The 12522-nt window shown below is 40.3% G+C and overlaps 1 protein-coding gene across 3 annotated transcripts; it reads right to left on the bottom strand.

Moving 5' to 3' along the window:
• Positions 1-35: 35 nt before the first annotated feature.
• LOC128234736 (uncharacterized) lies at positions 36-7524 on the bottom strand. 3 transcript variants are annotated; one of them, XM_052949193.1, is made up of 6 exons: positions 7385-7524; positions 2126-2344; positions 1803-1928; positions 1355-1384; positions 1004-1088; positions 36-593 (listed from the first exon to the last, which is right to left on the bottom strand). In XM_052949193.1, exons 1-6 carry the CDS (start codon positions 7443-7445, stop codon positions 140-142), a joined length of 975 nt encoding a protein of 324 aa, XP_052805153.1. In that variant the 5' UTR covers positions 7446-7524; the 3' UTR covers positions 36-139. The 3 variants fall into 3 exon arrangements, with proteins under 3 accessions (XP_052805153.1, XP_052805154.1, XP_052805155.1); XM_052949194.1 differs by lacking the exon at positions 1355-1384; XM_052949195.1 differs by lacking the exon at positions 2126-2344 and having other exon boundaries at positions 7385-7519.
• Between the last annotated feature and the right edge of the window lie 4998 nt (positions 7525-12522).

Raw genomic sequence — 12522 nt, 5'->3', positions numbered from 1 at the left:
ACTAACGGTTAAAGAAATACGCATAAAACATCGATTTTGAAACGGAAATATGAAAATCTGCGATCTGATGTTTTGTCAGCAGTCTTTTGTCTTATATAAATACACGAATGCTAATAATGTACTGTCAGGCGAAAAAGTGTCAACGATCGTCTGTTGTTTCTTCCGCGTGTTTCTCCAATATATAGTATTCATGTTTATCAGCGGTGTTCATTGAGTCTTGGCAACTAACAAGAGGTGTAGCCGTACACATTTGGCCATCTGAGTTCTCAACATTCATTTTAGTTTCATTGCATTCACGGTTTTGTTCTGCAACGTTACTTTCATGCTGGCTGTTAGACCACTGATCAGAAGATTGTGTCGTGTTGCTTAGGATTCCACTCGTGATTTGATCATATTCATTATTAGGTGCGTGTGTTCCTAGATTAACGACCTCGGTAACTCTTATAAGCTCATAAACATTAGCCTTATTCATTGGAGGACCGTTGGTTTGTGTCTCTTCGCCACGAGTGTTTGAAGTAGTTGCTTCTTCGTCTTGGTATGTTGCGTTCGAGACGACTAGAGGACCCTCTTTTGTCACAGATGGATTACTTTTCCTAGAATAATAAGATACATTAATGTTAATGATGCTCCCTTATCGTCTCGAATTGAACACTCGCACTGTAAGGTAATGAGCAATGTTATAAAACACGACACCAAAGGGACTCAATCCAAATAGCAATTTACAGTTTCCCTTTAAGCAGATAGTGTACACTTTTCAAACCGTACTTAATACTCTTTTCGTCGAAAGGAGATTTGTTCTGTTATATTTTTTTTTAAAAAATGAGAAAAATATACCTCTTATTTAAACTTACGACCATCACTCGACTTGTTCCATCAAAAACATACTAACATATTCAATCACCGGCAATAACACGTTTAAAAATCCATTCATAATAAAAAATATAGTCACGGGACTTTTATTCGTATACGTCTTTTGTAATAACTTAAGAATATAATTTCTTACCATTTTAAGATGATAATTGTTACGACCAATATAACAATGATCAGTCCCGAGCCGGAGGATATTGCGTAAATGATAAGCAACATTTCTGAAAGAAAATAAAACGTTATTTTAGTTCTGTTTGATAAATGTACATAAAACTGCCTCAAAATTATTTTGATTACGTAAATTTAAATATCATAAACCATAAATTTGTCACTTAAATTGTTTCATGTTGATTATATTAGACATTAGTTAATTTATTTATTACTTTTAATACAACATAATAACCATGGTGTATGTGAATGGATGTGTTTTATTTTCCAGGAGTTTTCGTATAATGGCTGATATCTCAAAAGAACTTGATATACTTACTTGTTGTAACTTGCTCCAGCTCAGTTGAATCTGCAGAATCATTACCAAACGCACATTATTGATATGCAGAAAAGACCCGAGTTACAAACCTTAAATTCAACGACAAAGACATGACACCATCTTTTCCGCGATCTTTGTGTATGTATATATATATATCATGCCTTTGTAGTAACAATTTGTACATAATACGAATATCACCGTTAATGGTGGAAATAAAGATGAGTTGAGTTGTTAATGGTGGAGAAAAAAAATGAGTTGAGTTGAGTTGAGTAGTAGTACGTTTGCTTTTACAAATCAATATTTCTTTGTAATAATACTCGAAAGTAAGAGTCGTTTTTACATCCAAACATAGATTATTTGATTTTGCGAGCAAAACATCTTACTGGCATAATATATACCCGATATTCTTGGATGGCATTAATGTATACGGTAAAAAACATGTACTCACCTCGTTGACAAAGGGCTGGAAAGCTTTTGTTTGCTGCTGCATCAGTTGGTATAAAAGCAATCACAGGGCGTTGATCGCTGTCGACTTGGAGAATGCCAGCATATAGTGTATGATCAGTATTGGAAACTAAAATAATTATAAAAAAACAAGTACTTTCGGGTTCCTTCATCTTTAGACTTAAATGATAGAAAATACTTTGAGACAATGTTCAAAAGTGTACATAAACTGAGTTTAACTAAGGATGTTGTTAGAAATATATACCATTTTAAATCACAGCTCTTGTTTCCAATGCAACAATGTTGTCATGGAAACAAGACACATACTATTTCGGTAGCCAGTCCACAGTAGATCGCTGTGTGCTTCACGTTGTAAATCATTGATGACACGAATCAGGTCAGTATCCGTAACAGCGTAGTTATACATATTGCCCGTTTCAGGTGAGTCTGAGTAAAGGGGTTCGCCTAGCTTGCAGTAAATTTTGCCCGATTGGAACTCTTCAGCGGTAAAGTTCATCGGCAAGACGTAATATTTCGAATGTGAACCTGTAAGAGCAATGTAATGCACCATTGTAACCACGCACCCCCCCCCCCCACACCCCCCCAAGGTCCGGGGATATACCGGGGATAGCCGGGGAAATGTGCCGTTGTTTTACATTCCAGGTGGCTCCGCAGTGCCAGGTGCATGCGGTGGTTTTGTCTTCGCGTCATATATAGCGGGGAATGGGCCTTACCTAGGATCCCTGGAGTGCGGGGGAATTTTACCAGCTGTTTATCCCCGCAGGACAGGGATTTTACCCGGGCTTGGCTGGACCGAAAGTCAAAACCCCGCTATTCCCCGGACCGGGGGGGGGGGGGGGGCGTGGTTACAAATTTCTGGTGTATAATTACAACTTATGTTTTACAAGTCATCCTGCTCAGTTTACACTGATGTTTTTTCTATGATCTGAACTAATCTGTTTTGGTAAAATAAATATGATTTAAATAATAAAACATAAAACTCAAAATAATGTTTACAGTTTTAGTACGGTATATCATACAGATTTATTAACTACGATACTAACTCACATGTTCAAACTTGAGTACAGCTTTTGTAACAAGATAACTTCATAAACTGTTAAACCCTTAATAATAAATAATCAGAGAAAAAAACATTTAACGAATGGTAATCATTGGTGAGATGTTTGCTTTGTTTAATTTAGATGTGTCATGAAAATATTCTGCTATAAACTTAAATAATAGCTTATTGACTATATATGTGTCAGTTGAAAAGCAGTCTCGGCATGACGAAGACGGTATCACATCTACTAATACAAGCAGTCTCGCAATGACAGTGAGAGTGTTATGCCTACAAATACGAGCAGTATTGGTTTGACTATGACGATGTTCATTTACCAATACAGGCTGTCTCGGTATGACGGTGGCGATCTTAGATCTAACTATACGGGCAGTCTCGGTATGACGGTGACGATCTTAGATCTACCTATACGAGCAGTCTCGTTTTGACGGTGACGATCTAAGATCTACCTATACGAGCAGTCTCAGTTTGACGGTGGCGAATTTAGATCTACCTATACGAGCAGTCTCGTTTTGACGGCGGCGATCTTAGATCTACCTATACGAGCAGTCTCGTTTTGACGGTGACGATCATATATCTACCTATACGAGCAGTCTCGTTTTGACGGTGACGATCATATATCTACCTATACGAGCAGTCTCGGTTTCACGGTGACGATCATATATCTAGTTATACGAGCAGTCTCGGTTTGACGGTGACGATCATATATCTACCTATACAAGCAGTCTCGGTTTAACGGTGGCGATATTAGATCTACCTATACGAGCAGTCTCGTTTTGACGGTGGCGATCTTATATCTACCTATACGAGCAGTCTCGGTTTGACGGCAGTCTCGTTTTGACGGTGACGATCTTAGATCTACCTATACGAGCAGTCTCGTTTTGACGGTGGCGATCTTATATCTACCTATACGAGCAGTCTCGGTTTGACGACACTCTCGTTTTGACGGTGACGATCTTAGATCTACCTATACGCGCAGTCTCGGTTTGACGGTGACGATCTTAGATCTACCTATACGAGCAGTCTCGGTTTGACGGTGACGATCTTAGATCTACCTATACGAGCAGTCTCGGTTTCACGGTGACGATCTTAGATCTACCTATACGAGCAGTCTCGTTTTGACGGTGACGATCTTAGATCAATCTATACGAGCAGTCTCGTTTTGACGGTGGCGATATTATATCTACCTATACGAGCAGTCTCGGTTTCACGGTGACGATCTTAGATCTACCTATACGAGCAGTCTCGTGTTGACGGTGACGATCTTAGATCTACCTATACGAGCAGTCTCGTTTTGACGGTGGCGACCTTAGATCTACCTATACGAGCAGTCTCGTTTTGACGGTGACGATCTTAGATCAATCTATACGAGCAGTTTCGGTTTGATGGTGGCGATCTTAGATCTACCTATACGAGCAGTCTCGGTATGACGGTGGCGATCTTAGATCAATCTATACGAGCAGTCTCGTTTTGACCGTGACGATCTTAGATCAATCTATACGAGCTGTCTCGGTTTGACGGTGACGATCTTAGATCTACCTATACGAGCAGTCTCGGTTTGACGGTGGCGATCTTAGATCTACCTATACGAGCAGTCTCGTTTTGACGGTGGCGATCTTAGATCTACCTATACGAGCAGTCTCGGTTTGACGGTGGCGATCTTAGATCTACCTATACGAGCAGTCTCGTTTTGACGGTGACGATCTTAGATCTACCTATACGAGCAGTCTTGGTTTGACAGTGACGATCTTAGATCAATCTATACGAGCAGTCTCTGGTTGACAATGACGGTGTAAGACATTTCAATACAAGCAGTCGCAGATTAACGTTTTAACATCAAGCTATACGAGCAGTCTCAGTTTGACAGTGACGATGTTACACATTCAAATACGAGAAGTCTTGGTTTGACAGTGACGTTGTGACATTAACTCATATGAGCTGTCATGGTTTAACGGTGAGGACCTTAAATCAACCTATACGAGCAGTCTCGATTGACAGTGACGGTGTTATATCTACCAAATGGGGCATTATACTGTGTTACACTTTCCAATGCGCGCAGTCTTGGTTTGATAGTGAAGGTGTTACACCTACAAATACGAGCAGTCTCGGTTTGGACAGTGAAAATGTTAGATCTACCAAAACGGACAGTATCGGTTCGATACTGATCGTGTGGCACATCCCAATACGAGCAATTTCAGTTTGACAGTGTTACATCTACAAGTACGGGGAGTCTCAGTTTGACTGTGACGATGTTTGATCCCACAATACCGGTGGTATCAGTTCAACAGAAACGGTGTCAGACCTACCAATACAAGCAGTCGCAGATTGACAGTGTCGGTGTTACATCTAGCTATACGAGCAGTCTCAGTTTGACTGTGACGATGTTTGATCTCACAATACCGGTGGTATCGGTTCGACAGAATTGATGTCAGACCTACCAATACAAGCAGTCGCAGATTGACAGTGTCGGTGTTACATCTAGCTATACGAGCTGTCTCAGTTTGACTGTGACGATGTTAGATCACCATATACGAGCAGTCTCGGATTGACAATGACGGTGTTACACCTTCTTATACAAGCAATTTCGGCATGATACCTACGGTGTTAGATGTACAAATACGCGCAGTCTTGTTTTGACAGTGACGGTGTTACATCTACTAATACAATTAGTCTCTGCAAGACAATGACGGTTTTAGATCTACAAATACGCGCAGTATCGGTTTAACTGTGACTATGTCAGATCTACCGATACGAGCAGTCATGGATTTACGGTGACGGTGGTACATCTACCAATACGAGCAGTCCCAGTTTGCCAATACAAACAGTCCCAGTTTGCCAATACGAGCAGTCTCGGATTGACACTGACGGTGTTTAATATTGACATACACCTACCACCATGAGCAGTCTCGAATGGACAGTGACTGTGTTACACCTACCACCATGAGCAGTCTCGAATGGACAGTGACTGTGTTACACCTACCACCATGAGCAGTCTCGAATGGACAGTTACTGTGTTATACCTACCACCATGAGCAGTCTCGAATGGACAGTGACTGTGTTATACCTACCACCATGAGCAGTCTCGAATGGACAGTGACTGTGTTATACCTACCACCATGAGCAGTCTCGAATGGACAGTGACTGTGTTATACCTACCACCATGAGCAGTCTCGAATGGACAGTGACTGTGTTATACCTACCACCATGAGCAGTCTCGAATGGACAGTGACTGTGTTACACCTACCACCATGAGCAGTCTCGAATGGACAGTGACTGTGTTACACCTACCACCATGAGCAGTCTCGAATGGACAGTGACTGTGTTACACCCACCACCATGAGCTGTCTCGAATGGACAGTGACTGTGCTACACCTACCACCATGAGCAGTCTCGAATGGACAGTTACTGTGTTATACCTACCACCATGAGCAGTCTCGAATGGACAGTGACTGTGTTATACCTACCACCATGAGCAGTCTCGAATGGACAGTGACTGTGTTATACCTACCACCATGAGCAGTCTCGAATGGACAGTGACTGTGTTATACCTACCACCATGAGCAGTCTCGAATGGACAGTGACTGTGTTACACCTACCACCATGAGCAGTCTCGAATGGACAGTGACTGTGTTACACCTACCACCATGAGCAGTCTCGAATGGACAGTTTCTGTGTAACACATACCAATACGACCAGTCTCGGTGTGACAGTGACTGTGTTATACCTTTCAATACGAGCTGTTGTTTCGGTATGATGTTACATCTTCCTATACGAGCAGTCTCGTAAGACAGTGACGGTGTTGCATCTACCAATACGAGTAGTCCCGGTTTGAAATGGGCTGTGTCACACATCTCAATTTACGAACAGTTTGATAGCGACTGTGCCACCTACCAATACAAGCAGTCTCGGTTTAACGGTGACGGTGTAATACCTACCAATATGAGCACACTCGGTTTAACGGTGACGGTGTAATACCTACCAATATGAGCAGTCTCGATGTGACAGTGGCGGTGATACATTTACCAATACGAGCAATCGCGATTAGAGCAGTTTCGGTTTTTACGTGTTGCATCTCCTAATCTAATTATACGAGCTTATACGAACAGTCACGTTTTGACATTGACGGTACATCTACCAAAAAGCGCAGTCTCGGTTTGACGGTGTAACATCAACCAATACATGCCGTCACAGCATATAACGGTGACGATGTTACATCTATCAATACTTAATATAAACAACCTCAATCGAACTGAGACTGATTTTCTCGTAACTCATGACGATGTTTTTGTTGTTTTTCATATGTGAGCTCTAAATGTATTGACAGGGGCGTTTGTGACACAAGTGCAACAATGTATCACCCACCTTTACATACACAGAGGATAACAAACAAGAACAAATACACTGTGGATTAAGAAAAACAAATTTACTGCATTTTATTAGTTGACTGTGATTAGGCAACACGTTCATATATTTACAGTATTATGACGAAACCTGATTTAAACACTTACAGCAGGAAATTTGCAGCATCTCTCCAAGAAGAAAATATAACATGAAATTTAAACAGTCCATTCCGACCTATGTGCGGTTTCACTCTATACTATTACATCAAGTGTATTGCATGTGTTAGCGATAAGGAAATATTTTTTGATTTTCTTCTGATTGAAGCGTTGTTATTTGCGGATGTCAATGTTTTCCATACATTTGTTTCCTGCTTGTATCAGATATACGCAGCATCACATGCTGGGGCGGCTCCAGGAATTTATGTTAGAGCGGGCGTAACCTAGGATCACAACATTTTGACAATCGTCTCTCCCACGGAACCGAAATTGAGTGCTCCCTCAAGAATATAACAATATCTAGTCCGAAATGGTACACATTGAGCTTATTTTATTACTTTGTGTGGGGTTGGGTTGGGTGGGTCCGCACGCTGTGTGCCCCCCCCCCCCAAACCTAAACCGCCAGTGACATGTCCCTTGGTACCTTTTTTCTGAGACCAAACGATTCAGGTTATGTTTTCTAAACTAGACTAAAACCATGGCTGACGATGACAGAGTGGCCTGAGGTGGACGAGAGGGGGAGGAGGACGACGAGGAGGGGGATAGGAGGGATGCGGAAATGAGAAGGAAACAGAGAAATTGGAGCAGGACGATAACAATTAAAATATTGATGACAACTATTTATTTCTAGATCTAATCTGGAATTCAAAATTAAGATATTCGCTGATAAAGACAGTACAGGTAAAGTTAGGAACAAGTTGGCATTATTCCATATGAATTAGTACCAGAGGACTTTTACAAGCTACCAAGTAGAAATTATCGGGATGTTATGAGAGGTAATGCATAAATTGCTTGAGCAAAAATACATTTAAAGTTTTGACTTGGGGTGCACAATTTTGCGTGGTTCGGTCAGCACTCAAGTTTTGTACAAATGTATCTGTATACAATTAAACGAAGCGGTCGATCTATCTCACTCTCCAGCATTCATTTCCATTTTTTTTATTTATATTCTTAGGCTCCTTTAAACAATATTTTTCAAAATGTGTATAGTATATGTGTGGCATTATGAAGTGCCATTTTAGGGCGTGCTCTACCTCGTGTGTAACAAAACAAATCCTAAACACTTTGCTTTCTGTTAGATTTTTTAGCAAACTTCCTCATGAGAAAATTACTACTACTTTATCGTCGTTCACAAACACATTATGGAAATGCGATTAAAGCCAAACGACAAATAAGTGGTTTCCTGTCAATTCAAGGGTCCGGAAATTGAACTTAAAACAGAACAAAACATATCGTTAAAGGCAATTGCTCATGCAGTTGTGGGAGTTATAGTTAGAACATATTGTTTGAAATCTTAATGGTTAAGAAAGGCGGAGCGAGAGAAGCTTGCGACCTTCTTAGTCACTATGATTTAATGTTCAAACTGACTTAGAACGTGCTTCATGGAACCAACATTGACTTCGTGTCTGTTTATTTGTTAGACTACAAGCGAGATACTAATTGGAAGGCGATATGCGATTTCATACGCTGGGGATGTAGGTTAAAGGCATTTCTGTGTTGTTTATAAAGAACCATAAAACATAAATGAACTTTGATCAGATGGGTTATGCAGTAATTGAAGCACATTTTATGATCATGGCAATTTTAAACCCACCTGTAAACTTATTGACATAATTAAAATGATGAATAGAACAAACATTAGGCACGACCTTAAAAGGGAACAAGACCCTTGAAGGCAGACAACCAAAGCCCCATATAAAACGCCCCATAGAGAGTCTTACTGTTGGTTGGAGAGGTTTTAGTAGTTGTACTTGAACATTGGTGATACCGACTCGAAAATGATTACAAACAATATGTCAAATCAACTGCTGTGTATTTTGGCCTGCTTGACCAGCGTGTATGGACATCCAGCCGACTCTATAAAACTGGAGCAAATCCAGAAAGACGTTGGGCAGCTCGAAGAAAACACCTACAACATGATGAACGATGTTCTCAACCTGTCAACGACGCTACGGGCCAAACTGGCGGACACCGGAAGAAGCACGTGCGACAACTGTGGTCTGGACGTAGCCGCCTTTACACGCAGGCTGGATGGTATCTCTGGAAGGATCAAGGCTGTCAAAAAATACCTGGCTCACGAGAAGAGAAAAGATTCCCTGCTTAAAACACGATCAGAAGGCATCATTCAAAACATGGCGGCTGAAAAGAACAAAATAAACACAGTCATAGATTCTATGAGGGACGTTGCCCGTGTGCGGGTGGTGGAGTTTGCGGGGAAGATCGAGGAAGTAGACCGTGCGGCACAGGTGGAGGTGAAGGCGGACGGCTCGGTGCTACATGGTGGGGTCGGCAGTCCTTGCGTCCCAGACGCCGGAGAGTGTACAGGTGCGGACAGCGAGTGCCGTGCGAACAAGTGTCAGTGTGTTCCTGGCAAAAGCTTTAACCTGAAGAACCGCAAGTGTGTCGACACATGCGCGAGTTATGGAAGCACATACCAGACCATATCCGGTTACATCATCCGCGGACATAATGACCTGGTATTGAACGGAACCACGCTCGAAAGGTGTACGCGACAATGTACGGAGATGGCTATCTTCGTCTGCCGCTCCTTCGACTACTTCCCGGACTGGCAGCAATGCTTTCTGTCCCGCCACGTAAAACCGGACGTGAATGTGGACGCCTGGGAGTACAGCTCGGTCGGCAACCACTTCCAGAGAGACTGTCTCTGAAACATGGTCGTGTGCTGTGTGACTTCTGTTACTGACAACTGTAATTAAAATATATTCACAGTTCACGTGGTATAGTCAATGGATATGTCAGTGCTAGATAAGAAATGCGTATACATAGTAACTTCATTGTTGTCTGATAATGTCAGTGTAATTAGTAATAAAATTATTTGAGCCGAAAAATGTTCCTTGAAGTGTTCCTTCTTCTAGCCGCATGACTTGTATGTGTGTGCTCAAAGCTAGAGATTGTTTGTTAGCAAAAACGTATGTACAGCACATCTACCTATAATTTTGAGTCACTGGTAAAAAGAAATTAATGTAATCATATTCTGCAGATAACGTGCAGACAAACTAATCACTATGTTCACTGTAAATCTCAGAGGGACATAACACTGTGAAAAATCATCCGAGCGGAACATTCTGATGTAAATGCACAGTTGAACTAGATACTTATCAACCACCGCTTACATCACGTCTCACTTAGCCTGAACTCAGTTCCCTGTAAGAGGACTGATTTCAATCAAACTTCGCAGTATTGTAGAGATGCATGGGAACGTGTGTCTGATATAGATCTCGAACTCCCACCACAGGTCAATGCTACATTTTAAGGGTCGGCAGCAATGCAAGAGTCGATTGTGGGATCAGCATTTTAAATATTTAAAAAAAAATCAACTTCCACATGTATGTAGTTTTGAGATTCAATATTTAAAGATGCACAATAACCCCTAAATATTTTTCCATATTTAATACAATTGTTTTATTTAACAAAAAAGGATTAATAAATGTCGAAAACAATGGTTCTTATGAAGGATACTGCGTTTAATTTGAAAGAAAGGTGCAGGTATTTCTACCTTATGAGACTATAGTAGACCACAGTAAATCTTTTAGCATTCACCAATCATTTAATACTTTTGCGTTTTCAGATATTGAATACACGGTTATAAACTTGTTATCAGTAATTAATATTTTCCATAAATGCATTATTTAGTAAGTAGTTAAAGATTTATCACTTAAAATTTATGTCTGTTATACATGTGTATTAGGTATTGAATTTGAATAAGAGTGTCCATAAAATGGCTATCCATCTGACAAGGCCTATTCGGTAGCATTCATAACAACTCCTGTGACAGCTTGTGTTACTACTCCAACAACAAGAGCTGTTGTAAGACAGCGCGCTCGACTACGCCGCTTTGACTTAAAAGTGAATACAACAAGCAAATTCGTTGAATTGATATCCCCTGCCTGATTGGGCTTAGTCAAGGAATGGTTATCAATTGTTGATATATATATATATATACGAGTGTGAGTTTGATTGCAACTGTTTGAAATAAAATAAATATTGTATATAATGTAACATTTAGAATTAACCACGAAACCTAGTTTATGACTCCATGTTACCCAGTTCCAAACTAATCTAAGAGTTCATCAAGGAAACATTCTGATCAAGTTTCATGAAGATTGGTCCAGATTTATTGCAAAAAATTTAGCCTCTAGAGTGTCCACAAGTTTTTTTTTAATATTTGACCCAGTGACCTCATTTTGACCCCACAAGACTTACTAGTTTCAAACTATTCCAAGATTTCATTGAGGCATTCTAATTAAGTTCCATGGAAATTAGAGCAGAAGTATTACCTCTTGAGTGTTCCAAAGATTTCTGTAAGATATGACCTAGTGACCTAGTTTTTGACCCATATGACCCACTTTTAAAGCGCAGTCCAAATTTAACCCAAAAGAACATTCTAACCATGTTTGAACTTATTCAGACCAATCACCACCATCAAATATTTTTCGACAAGATTTTTGAAAGAGTTGACCTTGTGACCTAATTTCTTATCACATGTGACCCAGTTTAAAACATGTCCAAGAGTTCATCAAGGAAAACATTCTGATCAAGTTTCATGAATATTAGACCATACATATTGCCTCTTATGTGTTTCAAAGATTTGACCTAGTGACCTACTTTTTGACCCCATGTGCCCCACTTTTACAAGCTGTCCATATTTCACCAAGGGGTACATCATGACCAAGTTTGAACACAACCCGACCAATCATTTCCATTCCGGACAAAAAAATCTAAGATTTGACCTTGTGACCTAATTTTCGATCATATGTGACCGAGTTTTAAATAAGTCCAAGATTTCATCAAGGAAAACATTCAGATTAAATTTTATGAAAATTTGACGATGCATAATGCCTCTAGTATGTTCCAAAGATTTTACTAAGATTTGACCTACTGACCTAGTTTTTGACCCATGTGACCCACTTTTTAAGTGGTCCATATTTCATCAAGGGGTACATCATGACCAATTTTGAACATAACTTGACCAATAATAACCATGATATGGTTCTGGACAAGATTTTTCTAAGATTTGACCTAGTGACCTAATTTTGATCATATGTGACCCAGTTTTTTTTACGACCAAG

The sequence above is a fragment of the Mya arenaria genome, chromosome 5, assembly GCF_026914265.1.
Source record: "Mya arenaria isolate MELC-2E11 chromosome 5, ASM2691426v1".
Lineage (NCBI taxonomy): Eukaryota > Metazoa > Mollusca > Bivalvia > Myida > Myidae > Mya > Mya arenaria.
The sequence above is the reverse complement of the archived record's forward strand: the minus strand, read 5'-3'. Positions and strand labels throughout refer to the sequence as shown.

Bases quoted from the DNA above. Each gene is read 5' to 3' on its own strand.
- LOC128234736 (XM_052949193.1), bottom strand. From the start codon at position 7,445: ATGGACTGTTTAAATTTCATGTTATATTTTCTTCTTGGAGAGATGCTG. The intron at 2,345-7,384 runs GTAAGTGTTTAA...TTGCTCTTACAG, and splicing joins GATGCTGCAAATTTCCTGCT to GTTCACATTCGAAATATTAC. The intron at 1,385-1,802 runs GTGAGTACATGT...ATGATTCTGCAG, and splicing joins TCCAGCCCTTTGTCAACGAG to ATTCAACTGAGCTGGAGCAA.